At 37.5% G+C, this 19013-nt stretch overlaps 2 protein-coding genes across 2 annotated transcripts; one reads left to right on the top strand and one right to left on the bottom strand.

Annotated features, from left to right (window-relative positions):
* Nucleotides 1–487: 487 nt before the first annotated feature.
* On the bottom strand, nucleotides 488–12278 carry leng8 (leukocyte receptor cluster (LRC) member 8). Its single transcript, XM_048153630.1, is given in 16 exon segments — nucleotides 488–4906; nucleotides 5004–5211; nucleotides 6080–6209; nucleotides 6289–6357; nucleotides 6682–6783; nucleotides 6934–7228; nucleotides 7390–7554; nucleotides 8022–8240; nucleotides 8510–8680; nucleotides 8884–9061; nucleotides 9140–9444; nucleotides 9446–9558; nucleotides 9667–9741; nucleotides 10677–10820; nucleotides 10915–11053; nucleotides 11983–12278. Coding segments are annotated over 16 exon segments (2517 nt in total). The 5' UTR covers nucleotides 12024–12278; the 3' UTR covers nucleotides 488–4743.
* Nucleotides 12279–14251: 1973 nt separating this feature from the next.
* zgc:92606 (uncharacterized protein LOC100000242 homolog) lies at nucleotides 14252–18802 on the top strand. Its single transcript, XM_048152376.1, has 5 exons — nucleotides 14252–14449; nucleotides 16085–16174; nucleotides 16556–16634; nucleotides 16908–17026; nucleotides 18323–18802. The coding sequence occupies exons 2-5, from the start codon at nucleotides 16085–16087 to the stop codon at nucleotides 18386–18388; spliced, it is 354 nt and encodes a 117-aa protein (XP_048008333.1). The 5' UTR covers nucleotides 14252–14449; the 3' UTR covers nucleotides 18389–18802.
* Nucleotides 18803–19013: the final 211 nt, after the last annotated feature.

Here is a 19013-nt window from a genome sequence, read left to right as displayed (position 1 = left end):
TTGGGGTTAGATTAAATAAATAAAAATAAAAAAATCTCATGCTCACCAAGAATGAATTTGAAAAATAGAACAGTAATATTGTGAAATATTATAACAAATTAAAATGTAATTTATTCCTGTGATGGCAAAAGTGATTTTTCAGCATAATTACACCAGTCACATGATTCTTCAGAAATCATGCTGATTTGACTTTTATCAGTTAAAAACCATTGTGAATGTTAATACTTGTGGAAAATCTGGTACCTTTTTTCAGATTCCAAGTTAAAAAGAACAGCATCTAATTGAAACCTTGCCGTTTTAAAGCATTAAATGTTAGTGACTCCAATTTAATGTTAGTGTACCTGTATTGTATAAATCACTTTATCATACTTCAAACTTAAAGTGAAATATACTTTACTAGGTTCTAAACTACTTTATAAAACACACAGCAGGGAACACACAAACTTTTCATATTTAGAAGACAATTCTAATGGTTTCCACCACTGGATCACAATCTGTACATCATATTCTTTATTTTGCTTTATTTTTCTCACAAGATAAAGTATGTACATTATGTACAGATCAGCATCTACAAACGGCAGTATTTTCTTTCAGGGCAGAGACATTAGGGCTTTGAGAGATGGAGCTGTAAAAGAAGAAACAGATACAAGCACAGTCCTGTCAAAATACTTACTGCCAAGCACTGACCAAATATAAACCAAATCGCAACACTGCATTATAGTACAATACAGAAGAAAAGGAGAGAGAGACGGGAACATGCAGAAAAAAAAAAATCAGATGGCTGGAGAAAAAAAAAATAGGGATGAGACAAGGCAAAAAGTCAATGGCTAAAGTTGAAAATGTAAGAGAACACTTACAGAGGCAAATCTAAGTACAACAAACTATATGAACTAAAAGAAAAGCAAAGATTTGATGCAGAGGAAAGAAGTTAAAGAAATTCGATGTGCAAGAAGAGGACAGGCAACATTTGAAGAGAGGGACAAGACCGTTAGTAATACTGCTGTGAAAATATTACACGACTACAACAGCATAGGCTAAAAATACATTTCATGAAAGAAAAAACAGTGGCATCAATTGAGATTAACATTGCTTTGGACAATCCTTAAGTAATATTCATTATGGGCAGCCAATCTCCATTATCATTAGAAACTGCAGTGAACTTTAAAGACCTGAGGACATTAACTGTAAGGATTTCTCAAACCTGTTGCTTAGATACCTAGAGTTTATATAGGGGTTTAAAATGTCTCTAACCATCTGTATGTCCAGGTATGTCAAGTATGCAATTCTACAGCTTATTTTAAACCTCCAAGTTAAACATCAGAAACCTGTTCAGTCCAAAAACAAAACAGCAGTTAAGTACAGTAATTGCTTTAAAAAAAAAAAAACTAAATCAGTTAACACAAAAGATAGTTAGGAAAAAAAATAAATAAATAAACAATGTTAAGAATAGACAAAAGACACACCTGAACATACAGCAGCAATTCTACTAAACACTACATGGAGCCAATCCTGAAATACAACCCATACATCATCTTTAGACTGACAAGGTGTTTGTCATTTTATAGAAATTGAGATTGGCATAAAAAAGAAAAACAATGCAAACTGAAAATCACCAAGCTCTCAAAATGACAAGCATCAGACAACAACAGGCACATTGAAGATTCAATTGGCCGATGTCTGGATGTCTCAATGGCCATTTTCCAGTGTGCCTCTGGATTAGTTTTGCCCTCATCTTTTCATCTCTTGCTTTGCTCCGATTGGGCATGACTGCAAGAAGAGAGAGATCTGGTAATGAAGGAGTGCAGGAGAGAGGAGAACAAGGGATGGGAGGGGTTGAAGGTTGAGAAGGAGAGGAGAGCAAAGTCAGTGTGGCAACCAGTAGCATCAGCAAATTATTCATTTACAATGTACAATCAAATACAAACATTCAAACAGAATGAAGCCCTAAAGTAGTCAAAATAAACTTAAAAAAAAAAAAAAAAAAAAGAAGAAAAGAAAAACATTAACCAAACTTCTATATATACTGCAGTCTTCAGTACTCATTTGACCTCAAAGTCACATCAGTTAAATGGATAGTTCACCAAAAAATGAAAAATGTGTCATTTACTCAACCTCAAGTTGTTCCAAACCTGTATGAATTTCTTCCTTCTGCTGAACACAGGTCTGAAACAACTTGAGGGTGAGAAAATAACAGAATTTTCATTTTTGGGTGAACTATCCCTTTAGGACACGTTACAATTTAAAGGATTAATATCTTTGGAAGAAAAAAAATCTAGACAAACAATATGTAATGTGTTAGAAACTGTTCTTAAACCAAATATTCCCCTTGTTGTTGGATAGTTTGGTGTCTAACAAGTAACATGTTTATTACAGGTATGAATGCGCAAAAAAAAAAAAAGAAAAAAGAAAAAAAGCTGAATGGGGAAAAGAGGAAGATTAACAAAACAGGAAGGAAGGCAATTAAGTTAAAATGACAAAGAAATAAGTACAGGAAACAAAAATAACTGCTTGGGAATATTAACAATAAACAAGGGATATATTTGGCATTACATTGTCAATTCATGAATCTCTGCCTCCTACATGAGTGTGGATTCTAAGTCTTACTTTCTAACATGTAATTTATTTCGTGTCTAGGGGAGCATGACATTTTTAGAAGAATTTTAATGTGAAAATTTCACTTTGCACTAAACTGCGTATCAGTGTGCACCTGCTCACCACCCAAAATATTTAAACTTTAAAAACTGCCAGCAAAATTACTGAATAAATCAAAATGACACTTACCATTGTACAAACAAAAATAAACTAATAAACCAAAGTACTATGAGAGAAAAATAAATCTCACATTATTTGCATGAGCACGTATGTACATATTTCACAGATGAGATATTAGGGATGCTTTCTGCTCATAGTGGCCCTGAGCACATCTTGCTTAAGCACACATATTTCAGACCCAAGCCTTATCCATGCTCGAAGAATGTTAATCGCATTTAATAAACCTGATTACTTGGACAGCAAAAATGCTAAAAAGCTCCTCACTCATTTGCAGTGAAAATGGCGTTTGGGTGACGACTCCAATGAAACAAATTTAAAGCAGTCCATTAGATATTAAGGAGCATTAGATGAACTTTGTAAAACTTTGAATTGGTACAATTTTTTTTACTATAATGTTCATGCTTCAATTGGCTAGATTAAGACCACGATGCCATATGAATCTCTGAGACTTACTACTGCACCACAGTAATATTCGTGTAAAATGAGCAGATCTTTTGGTGTCGATCTTACAGATAAGGGGTGCAACAGGGTTCAGTATTAGGCCCGTTTCAAAATGAGATGAAAAATTCACAACCTGCCAGCAGGGTTAAAAGACATCAAGCCAAGCATGTCGTTCAACGTGGTAACACCTCAACCCAAGCTGAACGAAGATCCACCACGCTTTTTCAAAACATCAAGTCCTTCTTACCAGCCATTACCAGTAGATGTGGCCGAAGCTTAAGGAGCCATACAAACCCATGTGTTTCCAAACCCCAGCAGGAGAGTGGATGCCCTTGCAGGAATGAGGTAGCTAGTGGAGAGAAGACAGGCTACAACCGCCATCTTGCTTTGAGGGAAAACTGATCTTGCGTTTCCTTCTGAATGAATGAAGTTGGTCAGGCTGACTGCGTGTTGGGTGTAGGGACCATCTATGTTGGGTGGTGCTTGAGGAGACTTGGATCTTCAGTGGCTTGTGGTCAAACTTAGTGGTGAATGAAACTTAGTGGCCCTAGATGGACCTGGATGACTTTAGAACGGTTGGCCCTATTCAGATCACAGCTGAGGTGGAAATGAAAGATTTTGAGTCACTGAGCTGTGCTTCCTGGGTGTCGAGGAATGATTAGGATGGTATCTATGACTAATGAAGCCCGGCTTCTTGAGTGTTGAACGTCGTGTGGGACTGTGTGGAAAGGGGGGGCAGAACTGGTGATGGTGCAAAAATAAGGCCTAATCTGCATTTCTGAAGGTGACCTTGTTTTAACTCAGTCCAAATATTATGGGCATAAGGATCCTAGAGATGAAGTGAGGCACCTCCACCTGACTTACTGAAGACATCTCAGGCAAAGAGAAAGATAGGGCATACAAACCATCTTCTTGCTTGAAGGATTGCACTGAAGCTCACTTGGCTTTAAAGTCCATTAAAGATGAAAAAAATCTTGAAGAATAATCCTTTGCCTTCACACAGACTTGATGAGCTGGTACGCTGTTGGTGGAAACTGGCTCACATTATATTCAGCATTAATTGTGATGTTTTCAGGTCTTGAGCTTTGTGGCTGTTTGCTTGAGAGGAGAGAAACATGAGAACACACAACACTGTTAGCTTGAAAATTCTTTTTGAGCTCTATGACGTGGGACCTGACATGACCTGCTGACCTGACCCCATCAGATCTTTGCCCTGTGTTCCTTTTTTCTATTAGGATAAGGGATAATCTGCAAGTACTTGGTTGCCTGATACTTCACTAAATGGGCTGTGTGAATAGACTATACTGGGTCTTGAAATGACACCTAAATCCCTGTATATGGATGTCAACTGTCCATCTGTCAGAATGTCCATCACTCTACAAGAGTTAATAAATCTGAGATATCTCTCATATATATGATCAGCTCTAGACTCTGAATATGTGTCTATTATGCAGATATCTGGTCCCTTATCTACATTCTGTCTTTATAAGCTCTTTAAGTGTAAATCGTCTGGTCAACCCTTTCCCCATACTACGAGGTTGTAAGACAGGATGTGCTGACTTTACAGTCTATTTTGCTTGGGTCAGAGGGGGTGAATGTAACCCCAAGCCCTGCTAGAAATGCTAAACATGAGTCTAAATCTGGGAAGGCCAAGCTGGACTGCACATACTCCACCGGCACAGAGGGCCTGAACCTGTGACAGAAAAGGAAAAATTAGAGGGAAAACTTTAGACTTCAAATCATCAATAGCATAATTTTTTGCAAGTAATTTCCCTGGCATTTGTACTCACGTTTTAAGAATGGCCCTCAGCGCTAGATTTCTTTCACGCTCTGCAAACTTGTCAATAAGGTAAGCAGCCATACGTGGAGCTTTCTGATAGAGTTTGAAGAACCGGTAGAAGTTTCCAAGAGCCCAGGCAGTACGGAGCTCAAGAGCATGAGCTACACATGGATCAGCACGAAGTTCAGGGGTCAGGTACACAAGCTCGGTGGTCAGGTCTAAGATAAATGCAGCAAGAGCAATAAAAATTGGAGTACAAAATAGTAAAAGTAATACCTGAACTTAGGGCAGGGTGATATGACCAAAATCTTATATCACGATATGAGTAATTTTATATCACGATAACGATATATATCACGATATAGTTGTTTTTGCTTTAAATAAGATTATATCAAAATTGTCCATATCATTGAAATTTCATAATTATCACCAATTTCAATAGAATTTTAAAAATTAATACTAGCCTAAAAAAACTCTCAAGCTTACTGAAGACAAATAAACTGTGATAAAGAGCAAATAAAACAAACTACAATAGAACAAAGACAGATGAAATAGACCTACATGAAAAAACTTCAAGCACTAGAAAATGTATAAAGTAATCAACAGGTATAAAAAAAAAAAAAGCATATTCATTACTGTGTAAATTAAATATACATTTATTCTTATTAAAGTTACAAAAAGAAAGCAGTGAGATTTTCTTTTTTGTTGTTTGATTAGCATTAATAATGTGTCTACTTATTGTGCTTAATACACTTAAACATTGAAAACATCTCTAATTCGCGATCGCCTTCTGAGAGGCAGGTTTCATGCGTGCACTTTGGCAGTGTGCCAGTCAGCACGAGCGCTGCACCGAATTCCTTTTCAGGATATATTCCGCTTATAACTCTTAACATCAAGCACGTCCCGCTCTTTATATTCTCATTCATGCATTTTATCACTCTCAAGTGTCAATAGTGCAATATATTTACATACCACGATATAGCAAAATTTCTAACGATAGACCTTTTACTTCATGGTAATGATATATATCGTCATATCGCACAGCCCTACTTGAACTAGTGATTAAACAGAAAAGGCAATTTATACCTCCAGAGTTTTTAGTAAAGATGTAGTAGATAATTCTGTAGGCAGTGAATTCTCCAACGTTGTCTGATGGGCAGTCTTTATAAAGGGCCTTCAGCTGGGTCTGGCACTGGTTGAACTCCTCGTGGTCGCCCTGACAAGTCGAAATATATGTTTAGTCCAAAAAAGGATAAATGTGCCGTTTAAATCAAAGCTGACTTTACACCACATACCTTTTCCAGAGCGATGCGAGCATGAGTCTCGTAGACCTCCACGGTGAAGTCTGTACGCACACCTTGAACCTGAATGACAAGATTTCAAGATGAGACACTATTGCCCGGTTTCACAGACAGGGCTTGGACAAAGCTAGGATTAGGCCTTAGTTCTTAATTAGGGTATTTCAGTAGATTTAATAAACGTACCCCAGAAAAAAACATTACTGGTGTGCATCTTGAGACAAAACAATAACATTGGCATATTTTAAGATATGTCAGTGCAAGTTGCTCTCAGTTGAAACAGCTCAAACATGCATTTTGTCTAGGACTAACTCAAGCCTCGTCTGTGAAACTGGGGGCACATGAGAAAAAAAGTAAGGCAGGTAAGTGGTACTAGTAAGTGTTACTCACAGTGAGATCCTGTCGTATTGACTTCATTTGTTCACATGCGTACAAGTAATCCTGATTGGTTTTCCAATGAGCTTTTACTGCAATCAGGGACTTGCGCAACACCTGAAATATAAGAAAAGATTCAATACAAATCTTCAATGAAACTGCCATTGTACAACCCATGAATAACACATACAGCATCCAGTGTTAATCACAGATCTATAACCATTAAACAGATCCCTAAAGAAAAGCAACACTTTCAGAAACACTCACAGGTACAGGTCTGACGGTTGCAGGGTCAGGAGCACAGGTGAGGCGCAGGTAGTTTTTGGTGATGTCCTGGCAGGTGCCGACTATGGGGCATTCATCCCAACTCAGCCCCTCCTGGGTGCCGTTGGGGACATCAAAAACATTGATGTTTAACACCAAGGGCTCAGTGCGTAATTTAGTGTGGAAGCGTGCTGCACGGCTCTGCTTCTTTGCTTCACGATTTGGGTCATGAAAGTCAAGGCCTGCATTACCACCTTTCCGCTTTTTACCAATACCGCTCGTTAGGTCTTCCATATTTCTGATAAAAGTCAGAGGAGAAGGCAGTGAGGCTAATAGCAATGTATTAAATTGGCTACTTTGTCTCATACTGACCAAAATGTCATGAAAACATTGGCTAACTAATGTTAAAAACATTATTGGCATTTAATTTTGGTGTACAAACAAACAATGATATCTCACCTTCGCCCTCTGTTTGCTTTGCCTCTTCCTCTGCCTCTCTCTCCTGCAGCTCCTCTACCTCGCTCTCTTTCTGCCCCACGGCCTCGGCCACCCTTTTGTTGCCGCCGGGACAATGGGAGGCGAGGATCACTTGACATGCTGCTATCTGATTGGGAGCCAGAATCACTGCAGAAGAAAGAGAGTCACCATTCAAATTCTGCTGATATCCAATTTCTATAATACTTCACGTGATGATTTAAAGTAGCGCTGTCAATAATTATTATTTTGGTAATCGAGAGTTCTTGGATAATTTGTGGTAATTAAAGTAGTAAACAATAGCCTTTAAAATTTATTAAATATATATATATAACTATATAACAACAATGTGGCAATAATAATTGGTTCAAATAAAGTACCAAAAGCAAATAATTATATGGTTATATTGAACAAAACTTTATAAAGTGGTCTGATAAAGTGGTTCATGGATTCTCGTTCTTGGAATGTGGCATTTCCGGTATTTCACCAGTTAATCGACAGGGGTAAACTGCAATCAAGCATTTTTTTAAACCGAGTACTTAAATTTAATTGAGGAATCGTGACAGCCGTACATTAAAGTGTTGGTAAATAAGTAACTTTGCAACCCTGTGGATTACCTGCGGTGATGTCTACTCCTGTCCCTGTGTCGGCTGTGAGGGGATGGGGATCGTGATGAGGAGTGGGATGAGCTGGAGGAGGGGCTTCTCTGAGAAAAGACATTTCTGTAGTTACCCAGCCTGGCCCCGCCTCTGCCACGGGTGGCTCCACCTCTCCCAAGAGCATTCTCCTGAGAGCGTTGAGGAACCACCTCCCAGCGAGACTGCTTTTGCTTCAGGCTGATAAAGAAAACAGTTATTTAGTGCCAATTTATTTATTTTATACACCTTGTCCGCATTAAGTCTACATCTTGAATGACCAAAATGGCACCTAGTAAAAACAACTTGATTATACCTAGATTTAAAATTACTGAAAAAAATCTTGTACTAGGATTTATTTCATATACGTTTAGTGCCAATAGTTAAGTAGCTTGAATAATCCACTTATAGAACAAGGAATGCTGAACTTTACAAAAAATAGAAAATTACAGAATAGAGATGCAACTCACTCTGGCAGAGGTTCTCTGGTCCAGTCAATGGTGTAAGCAGAGCCATCCTGTAGTCTGGACTGCAGAAGGTCTTTCAGTACTTTTTCTGTACGATCCTTATCCTCTTCAGATTCACAGGCTGTGAAGCAACGCTGTACATACTCTTTCATGGCCTGTGGCCAGTCCTGAGGCCTTCAAGAATCCCCCAAAAAGATAATGTTTTTATTGATTTCTGACATTAATTTAATATCACTGAGCTAATATGGGTGATACAATGCATTCAAATGCACAGCTCTAATTATCTGTTCAATCTAGAGAGATGTAGTCGGTTGCTACGGAGACACAAGCATGTTCCAACCAGCCTTTTAATTGTAAATATTAGCCAGTACGCTTACCGAGTTTGGGAACTTCCGGCTGAAGTTGTAGATGTTGCAACAACAGACCCAGGCAATGGGTTTGTCGCATTGGGGGATCCCAATCCAGGGGCTTGTTCAGCTGAAGGGAAGTTCTGACTGGCCATGACATATGGGCGCTTTTGTATGTTAAATTTGACAGCACCTGTTCCAGGAGCCTCTGTTGAAGAAAGAAAACATTAGGAGGATATTCTTAAAATGACATATTCAGCACACACAAGCACACAGAGACACATACGTTTCATGCGCTGCCACAGCTGCTGTCCACCTTTGTTCATATTGCCAGTGTTAGGTTTCTTACAATCCACCATGCCTGCGCCTCCATATGGGCCCTGTCCTGGAGCCTGCTGCTGAGGGGGCTGATATGGGGGAGCTTGGTAACCCTGGTACCCTGGCCGAATCTGCCCAGGATTGTAGCCCCGCATCATGGGGTTGGAATCCGTAGGGCTGTATGGCATGGTACCATTAGGGCTGTAGGGGGTCTGGGATGGTGGAGGAGGATACTGGGCATTGGGTGGGGGAGGTATGGGGGTGGAGGAGGGGTGGGGGCTGGTCAGAGGATGTAGGACTCTGAGGGGGAGGTTGAGGGGTTGCAGGAGGAGGGGGCTGGGAGGGATAGCTGGAGGATTGATCATCCACCATAGGCATGGAAGGGGTCTGAAAGAGAGAGAGAGAGAGGGAGAAGGAATGAATTACTTAATTTACACAACCAGGTGATATACATTTGGCCAGCAGTAGCTCCCAATGATATATAAAAGTCTATACCTGTCCAGTGGGTGTAGTGGGTGTCTGGTAGCCCCCTGGAACACCATACTGTCCTGGAGGATATGATCCTCCATACTGAAGGAAGGGAGAAAAAGAAAAAAAAAAAAGTGAATTATGATCACATAATATGATTGACAGCTCTAATGATGACTCATAACACACATGCACGGAAGAAAACTGCGTTCTGTATGCTGTTTCAAGCTCTTCAGTTTGCATAATTCTGTGGAAAATTAATATAAATTATATTTTGTAAAAGAACATGTGAGAATAAATCTGTTTTCAGATACCAATGATTAACTCAGCATCGATTGTGTTCTCTCTTCCGGAATACTTTTCTTCGGTGTTTTCACGCTCAGTGTTAAACATTAATTTAATGATGTAAAAAAAAATAGAAAATTGAATAAAAATAAAAACTACATAGACATTTTTAAAGAAAAAAAAACAAAACAAGAAAAAAATAGTAAAACTTGACAAACAAAACTGAATATAAAAAAATAAATCCCAATTCAAACATATTAATAAAAATCTAACTAAATTTGTCTCAATATATCAAATATGTTGATATTATCCAACTGATAATAATACTAATAATTTTTTATTATAGATTTTCTGTGAAACGTCAACTCGGGCTCCAACTTTCAGTAACTAGCATTAACTCTTTTAAACTGCAAATCTGAGCAAAAATCAGGGCAAAAGTCATGTAATGTTTTAATTTAACTCATCTAGAGTAAATTAAAGTAAAATGTTAAAATGTAAAACATTCTTATTATTAAAATTAGTAGCAGTTTCTATGTTCATTTTTAACTGCAGACGGTTTATTAAACCTACTACAGTTATCCTGCCAGAAGCAGATGCAGGGTAATTCAGCTATAGAAAGCAGTTGTAGTTCAGTTCACTGTAAAAGACTAGGCCTATTATACTTGCATTATATTTTAGTATAGGAAACGCAAACACAAACAGACTGTATACAGGTACATGCTGGAAGAATACGAAGGAGTGCATTTATTTACCGGAGGCATGGGGTAGTAGTAGTTATAGGGATATGGGTAACCAGCATACTGCTGCTGGTTCTGTTGATACCACTGCTGATAGTACTGTTGCTGCTGTTGTTGCATTGCAGAGGAGTCTGTAACTGTCGTCTGGTACTGTTCAGCCTAAGAAACAATAGAAAACAGAACAGAATCAACCATTTAACCACACAACACAAAATGGGCATACACAGGTGATGCAACTTTAAAAAACACTAACCTGTTGGGCGGTGCGATTGGTTGGTGAAGTCTTGGTTGAGTTCTGACTTTTACTGATGGAAGCTAGAGCCTGTCTGGCTTTTTCCCATTCTGGGTTTTCATGGACTGGGCCCTCTCCACCTGAATTACTACCATACGGCCTGTGAATGACAACAATGTATATCTGACTTTAGGTTATACCATATCTAGAAGGTTCCAGTACACTTTTAGGCATCTACACAAGACCCTGACCCATGCAACATATAAGAGTTCACATACAAATAAAAACTGACTAACAGCAACCAGTTTATAACAATATCTGTACACTTTAATATCTGAAAGTGAGTCATGAACATTTTGTTAACAGTTATTACCCATTCTACGCCTAGCTTACATTACTAAAAAGTGTGTTGGCAAATGCCATAATGGTAAGACTACAATCAAGGATGTAATGAGGCCTCTAATAGACCTTATTCAGAGCTGCGCCATGACAGGTATGAAAGCGAGTCTGTGAGGGATAGACTTACCGTGTTTTCAATGGCATCCGCTGTAAAAAGCTGTATTAAGCTCCTAGATCACTTACAATTTTCCACAGCTCATACTGTCGGGAGTTTTTTGTCTATTGAAATTTCTTGGAAAGATATTTTTACAGTGTTTCGTCAGCAGAACAATCCAAAAACACATTAAATAACAGTACAACAACCCACCGAATAGATGTATATCTATCCCTCACAGCCTCGCTTTCGTAGCAGTTTAAAATCAAAGATGGCTTGCTGTGAATAAGGTCTATACACAGGTCAAACGTTAATTCGACTTGAGACAAATTTGAATGTGGACTAAATTTTCTAATGTCATTTAAACTAAAATTTAAATGTCGTTTTCAACCAATAACTAAGTCATAAGTGACTGTGACAAAAGAATTCGCTAACGTTACACACTTGGGGTATGTACGCATATTTACACCCATTTAACCTCATATATGTTTGCTAATGTCTTCCATTTGTAAAAAGGCAACCGTTTAAAAGTCAAAATGGTGTGGCAAACGACGTGTACTATGATGATATGGATTTGTAAAGTGTATAAATCTTACCAATTCGTTGTCGGGGCTTGCTGTGCCGCGTTCGCAGCCATTTTGCCAGAGCTAACGAATTAGCTACTGTTAGCTCGTCCGAAAATTCTACGCAAATATGAGAAAAGTAATAGTTCTAACGTTCAGAATAGGATGTTTTGTAGAAAATCGCGTACAAAAGCTGCTTAACAGTAGTAAATACCGAATACCTTAAATAAACCAAGTTCCAGTTGATATTTGGATTATACTGGAGCCCATATCAACTACTTCGCCGAACTCTACGGTTAAACGTCAACACCTCTAACAAAATGGCTGAAGATGATGATGATGGTGATGACGCCGGAAATTCTGCCACCTTCTCTCATTGATAGGACGACAGAATGTTCTGCACACGAACAGCTGAACCGACACAGAGAAGGCCAAAATTGGCCTTTCTAACATAATAAAACAATCGATTCAGTTCGATCGATTATAACAATCGATTATATATATATATAATATTTCCCATATTTCTTAGCAGCCCCAAGATTTATTCTATGTACAACATACAATAAAATAAATACATATCATTAAAAAGGTGTACATTACAAAAACAAGGTTCAGAATTCACACAATAGACACAGAACATATTGCAATAAATAAGAACAGTAATAAACATTACAGACAATATACAAAACAAGCAAACTGATATAAATAAGTATTGTGGAAAATCTGATACTAATTTGAGGATCCCTGAGGAATAGTGGTTCTCAACCAGGGGCCTCAACAAACTTCCAAGAGGGTCTCAAGATGACTTAAATAAAATAAAATTAAAAAAAAGATAAAAACAAGCATTAAAATAAGATAAAACAACTGAAAAAAATCAAGATACGCTGCCCGGCCTAAAAACAAGATAAAAACAAGCGTTAAAATAAGATAAAAAACTGAAGAAAAAAAAAGTCACTGTTTGGATTTTTATAGGTAAATACTTAAGAACCTATGAATGGATCATTATTACAGTGATTATTATGTTTCTTATATTTGGCAATGGTTCTTTTAACTCTTACAGATGGAGTGTGTTGCATTTAATTTCTTAAACAACCATGTTGGAATATGTATCATGCATCAGAAAAAATTGTTGCGCTCTCAGTTGAAAAAATTTCCTTTTCCTTCAAGTGCGTAGAACCAAAAAAGATATACTTTAGCAAAACAGACAAAATGGCTGACCGCACACTGAATCCAATTGATCAAATAAATTTTGTATTTTCTAGACCTCTTCAGTCTTTTTGGATTCAGTGGCAGTCAGCCATTTTTTTCTGTTTTGCTCAGGAATATGTATCATGGCCATATTCCAGGATGATTCATCAGGGTTAAAATTGTGAAAGAATGTTTCAGAGAGCATGAAGAATCATATTCACACATGAATTGGCACCTCTAAGTCCAGACGACGCAACAACTGGATCAACATGCACTTTCCCAAATTTCTATATATCCTAATTATTGTTAATATATATTGATTATTTCCAGGAGCTCATTGCTTCTACCTTCAATTAAACTGCTAACAGGGATTGTAAATTATTTGCCCAAACTATTACATTATTAGCTAACTGCATTCTCTAAATTGTGATGTTGACTTGCATTCTCTGTAAAGCTGCTTTGAAACGATATGTATTGTGAAAAGCGCTATACAAATAAATGTGAATTGAATTGAATCCCTTTCTGGGTCAGTCTGTAATGACTGTTGTGCCACTGCGCATAATAAAGCCTGGGAAATTCTTATCAGTGACAACCACTGGTCAGATACAAGTATTGTTGTATACAACTGTATACTGTATGTGTATTGTATAGTTGTGTTCTAGCTTACTTTTGTCACTTTGTTTTCGCCAGGTTTGATAGTTCTAGTAAACTGAATTAAAACACTAACTTATTTATTTAACAAATAAATAAATATCTTTTAAGAAGACCATTAGGGCGTTAATGGCGAATGTCACACTTTTACGTGCATAGTGTTGTTTAAGAAAAACATACAGTCTCTGTCCTGGGTTGTAACCAGAATCACATGCTGGTTTTGCCTAGAAAAGGACACGTCAGACACGTAACACAGATACTGTAGAGCTCTCTTCATTGGCCTAATTTTGCTCGATTTTGATTGGTTCCACTGACCTAGGGGGACACTTGAGCGACAGCTCACTCTGGCCAATAGAAGCACTGTCAACACATTCAAATCCCGCCTTCTCTCTCGCCTAAATGGCTAGACGTTATGTCAGTCTGTTTTTATAGTTCTCATTGGTTAGTTTCCAGAATGAGGCGGTACATTATTTGTTGTTGTTATAGTGGGAGAAGTGGGCCAGTCGACATCTTTAACATAGAAGGCGATTTATAATATAAAGTTATTGATTTTGGAGACCAACATAAATTCTGCGCTGATACGGGCATCTGATCTTCGTCCAAGCGGGGAAGACGGGCGTTACATTTGACTTCTTACTGAATCTATCAGTAGCCGTCCAAGGTAACGTATGTTCTGTGTGTTTACCGCAATGATCAGCACACCCAGTGTGAGGTTTAATGTGGATAAGGTTAGTTTCATGGTGGAAACGGTTGTGGAGTTGTGGTGGCTCAAAGTGTCAGACACCAGCCCCGCGGTTACCCGCACTAAGTTCACTTTGTTCCCTGATCAAGGATCGTGTGGAGCAGCAGCTCATATCATATCATGTGAACTCGCGGCCTCGCGTCTTCAGCAGTTGTTATGGGCGCAGTTATCTTACAGTATCATGTACTTTCTGACGGCAGCAGATTATTATTGTTTATGAGTGTGAGGGTTTCAGGCGCGGGCATTACTGTGGAGGACATGTTTTCGCATTGCAGCACTCCCTGTTGCAACACCACTAAGAGTCACACGGCTTCCAAACTGTTTCGGATACAGGCAACGGTTACAAAAAATGCTATGGCGTTACCATGGTAAAATTATGATATTACACGGTATATACCACGGTGGTGAATAACTATCATATTCATATACCATGGTATTTACACAAGTAAGCACATGTAATTACCATGGTGCCTGTCCAGAAAAGAAGTACACTACACATACTGTAATACATGTTTGTGAGGAATATAGTGCAACTCTAACTGCAGTGCTCAGTAAAAAAAAAAGATGCTATTTAGGGCACAGAAAAAGACACCCTCAGGTCAGAGTCATTTTTGGCATACATGATCTGATATTGACCCTAAAATCTCTGGTATGTTTTTACACACTCATCAATTCAGACATTAAAGTAAATAGGAAGGCAAAATGCAAAAATGTCATATGAGAGTATTTAATTTCTGTTCTAATGGGGTGGGTGTGCACGTCTGTATTATGTAAGGTTTCTCTGCAGGGCACAAGTGGATGTTTGGGTGAACATAAACAAAACAAACAGGCATCACTAGTCTGTCTAGTTCCACAGTAATAGAAGATTCTGAAGCATTTTCCACAAACTTCAATGAAACGCCATAATAATCTGTAAAGTTGTGCAGGATGAACTAATGCGGACAGTGTGTAACTTTGACTACTCTATTCGTTATAGCCCTTCATAGCTGTGATCTCATTTGAGTGACAGGTTGTCCCGCCCTCATGGCGATGAACATGTCATCAGAGGGAAGTTATTTTGAATAAAGATTATGATGGCACATGAATTTAAAAAAAAAAAAATGATATGCATGGATCATTTAATTATTAAACATATCGTTAATAAAATACTGCAATATTTCATTAAAAAAAGTCCATTTTGATTTCATGGTGACTTTAAAAAATGCTTGTGTTAGGTTTGTAGAAAAATTACACATGGTTTGAATTTTAACATATGGCAGAAGTATATGTGAACAACATCTGGACTGAGGGCAAAGGAGAGGAAGAGCCCACGGTGGGGTGGCAGAATGACCAGAGCATTTGATGAAAAATAATTTGTTACTTCTAGAGTATATGGTTGACTAATTCAGAGAATAAAAAATGTTTAATAATATGCAGATCTGACACTGTGTTTATTTCTGTCTGTGTATGAATGCCAATAACTAATCAGGCAGATGATTTAATGTATCAAATGAGGAAGCCTGAAATGTTTTTGTTAGTTATATTTTAATGTTGATGTTATTGTTCGGCCCTCAGATGTCTAGCCAGTATCAGCGAAGCGTTCCACTGGAGGTCAGGAGAGCGGAGGGGGAAAGAGTCCGCGCCAAACATCCGGATAAAATTCCGGTCAGTCTCATGGTTGGAAACTATAATAACAAACACGAATACATTTCAGTTGCATTATTAGGATGGTTCAGTGCTTTACTTCACCCAAAAATTAGCATTTACTCACACTCAAGTCATTCCAAACTTGTATTTCTGTCTTTCTTCTGTGGGGCACAAAAGAAGATATTTTGAAGAATGTTGGTAACCGAACAGTTTTGGTGACCATTTACTTCCACTGTATGAGGCACTTCTTGAAATATCTTCTTTTATGTTTTACAGAAGAAAGAAAGTCATACAGGTATGGAATGACATGAGAGTGATGATAGAATTTTCAATGAATATTATATTGCTCTGAAAGGAATGTTTTTGGAGAGTTGTATATTTATTTATTTGTTTCTTTAGATAATTGTGGAGAGAGCTGCAAGGTCACGAGCTCCTGAACTTGACAAAAAGAAATACCTTGTTCCTTCAGACCTAACAGGTAACAACTGTTTCATACATTTCTCAACATTTCATACATGTCCTCAGCATTATGTAATTTCTGTAAATTTACTGGAAAATTCACCTCTTCTCATGATTGTCCATAACCATTGCATAATGATATATGCCAGTATATTAAGGCCGCTCAGAATTTATGAGACTCTGTCTGACCCTGAACTTCCCTATTTCAATCTTTCTTTTGAGGAAGAAATGAAACTGTTTACAAACTTTTCAGTTTTGATCTGACTGACATTCTCTGCACTTTTTCTTGCAGTCGGCCAGCTCTGCTTCCTGATCAGACAGCGGGTGTCTATGAGGCCAGAAGAAGCGCTCTTCTTTTTCGTTAAAAACTCCCTTCCTCCATCCAGTTCCCCTCTGTCTGCAGTGTATGAGGTAACTCAAGCACCCCTCTTTACTAGTTCTGAGTAAGATACTCATATTTGCCTGGCCCCAAAAAAATAAATTTCGGCTTGGATTTTAATAGGCAAATGCTTAAGAGTCTATGATTGGATCATTATTGCAGTGATTATTATGTTTCTAGTATGTTATATGTTTGGTGACATACTTTGGGATGTGCTGGGGGAGACTTTACAGAGTGCTTGAGTCTTGCATTGTTAATACAAGATCTTGACCAAAAATCGATGCACCTCTTGATGGAAATAACATCACAACATTTATTTTCATCAGGAGGTGCATAGTTTTTCAGTCAAGATCTTGTATTGACAATGCAAGAGGTGAGCACTCTGTAAAGTCTCCTCCAGCACATCCCAAACACATTCAATGAATTTAAGGTTGGACTCAGAGTTGCCAATTCATGTGTGAAAATGATTCTTTATGCTCCCTCCCAACTATTTATTTCACAATTTGAGCCTGATGACATTTTCATCCTAAAATATTGTCATGATACATCTTAATACATGTTTGTTTAAGAAATGAAAAGCTACACACTCCATTGTTTAGGGTTAGAAGAGCTGTTGCCAAACATAAAACATGCTAGAAACATAATAATCACTGTAAAAAAGCATTTGCCTATTTAAATCCAAATCCAGTTTTTTTTTTTTTTTTTGTTGGGCTGGGCAGTGTATAAATGTTCTTTTTAATTAGTACATGATTAATAAATAAAGTCATGAATAAAAAAACAAAGACAAAAACCTATAAAATGTGATATAGTTAAAGGGTTAGTTCACCCAAAATTAAAATTACTCAACCTTATGTCGTTCTACAACCGTAAGACCTTCGTTCATGTTCAGAACACAATTAAGATATTTTTGATAAAATCCAATGGCTCAGTGAGGCCTCCATTGCCAGCAAGATAATTAACATTTTCAAATGCCCAGAAAGTTGCTAAAGACATATTTAAAAACAGTTCATGTGACTATAGTGGTTCAACCTTAATGTTATGAAGAGACGAGAATACTTTTTGTGCGCCAAAAAAAAACAAAATAACGACTTTATTTCTTTACAAAGTCACATGAACCATTGAAATTTTGTAACGTTTCTAAAAACACTCATCAAAATCATGTGACTGGCAGTTTGATACATGCAGTTTGAGACTGACCCTAAACGCTTGAACAGTAGTCTATATGCACACACTTTTTTACTTTATAATTTGAATCTAAACTAATATACAATTTAAAAATACATGAATACAATTTCTGATCTAAATGTATCACCTCTGTCTGTTTTCAGGAACACCACGAGGAAGACCTGTTCCTGTACATGACATACAGTAATGAGAGTGTTTACGGTGCTTGAGACAGAGGACGCAAGGATTGGAGAAAGAGAGAGAAAGATGATACGTTATTTTACCACTATTATCCCACATTCAATACATTGTACCTACAGGGGGCATTGTTCATGATGGGGACTGAGGGGTGCTGTTTGCATTTATCAGTATTTGGGGGATACGAGTGTGTTTCTTTAAACAGATTCTTGGCAATAAAGTATTGGGACTTGAGAATTGAGAGACACTAAAGAGAAAGAGGTCAGAGGTCAAAAACAGATCAATTTCAAACACAGTAGTAGAGTAAGCAAGTACTGATTTTGTCTTTCTCTCCCAGGAGCGCATCATTTGTATGTAATGCAAATAGGTTTTTGTTCTTGTTTTTCTTTTTTTGTAAAGTATTATCAATAACTTTTGTGCATATAATAATAAAAATCTTTAAAATATTTTAGCCTCTTTTTTTGTCTGTGCATAATGTTTTAGTACATATTTTATTCATTCTTGTCCACTATTTTTTCTATTCAGAAATGTTTAGACATATTTAACATTTAACACTTAGAAGGCTTAAAGAGCCACCAGAGACTAGTGTTTAATTTGTTTGAATTCATTTCCCTTTGGAATAAGACACGATTAATGGTTTGATTCATTTTTATGGTA

The sequence above is a fragment of the Megalobrama amblycephala genome, linkage group LG13 (genome assembly GCF_018812025.1).
Source record: "Megalobrama amblycephala isolate DHTTF-2021 linkage group LG13, ASM1881202v1, whole genome shotgun sequence".
Lineage (NCBI taxonomy): Eukaryota > Metazoa > Chordata > Actinopteri > Cypriniformes > Xenocyprididae > Megalobrama > Megalobrama amblycephala.
The sequence above is the reverse complement of the archived record's forward strand: the minus strand, read 5'-3'. Positions and strand labels throughout refer to the sequence as shown.

What these genes read in the sequence shown, in the direction of transcription:
- zgc:92606 (XM_048152376.1), top strand. Translation starts at nt 16,085, where the DNA reads ATGTCTAGCCAGTATCAGCGAAGCGTTCCACTGGAGGTCAGGAGAGCG. An exon ending in AACATCCGGATAAAATTCCG is followed by an intron (nt 16,175 to 16,555) that starts GTCAGTCTCATG and finishes TTGTTTCTTTAG; the next exon opens with ATAATTGTGGAGAGAGCTGC. An exon ending in TGTTCCTTCAGACCTAACAG is followed by an intron (nt 16,635 to 16,907) that starts GTAACAACTGTT and finishes TTTTTCTTGCAG; the next exon opens with TCGGCCAGCTCTGCTTCCTG.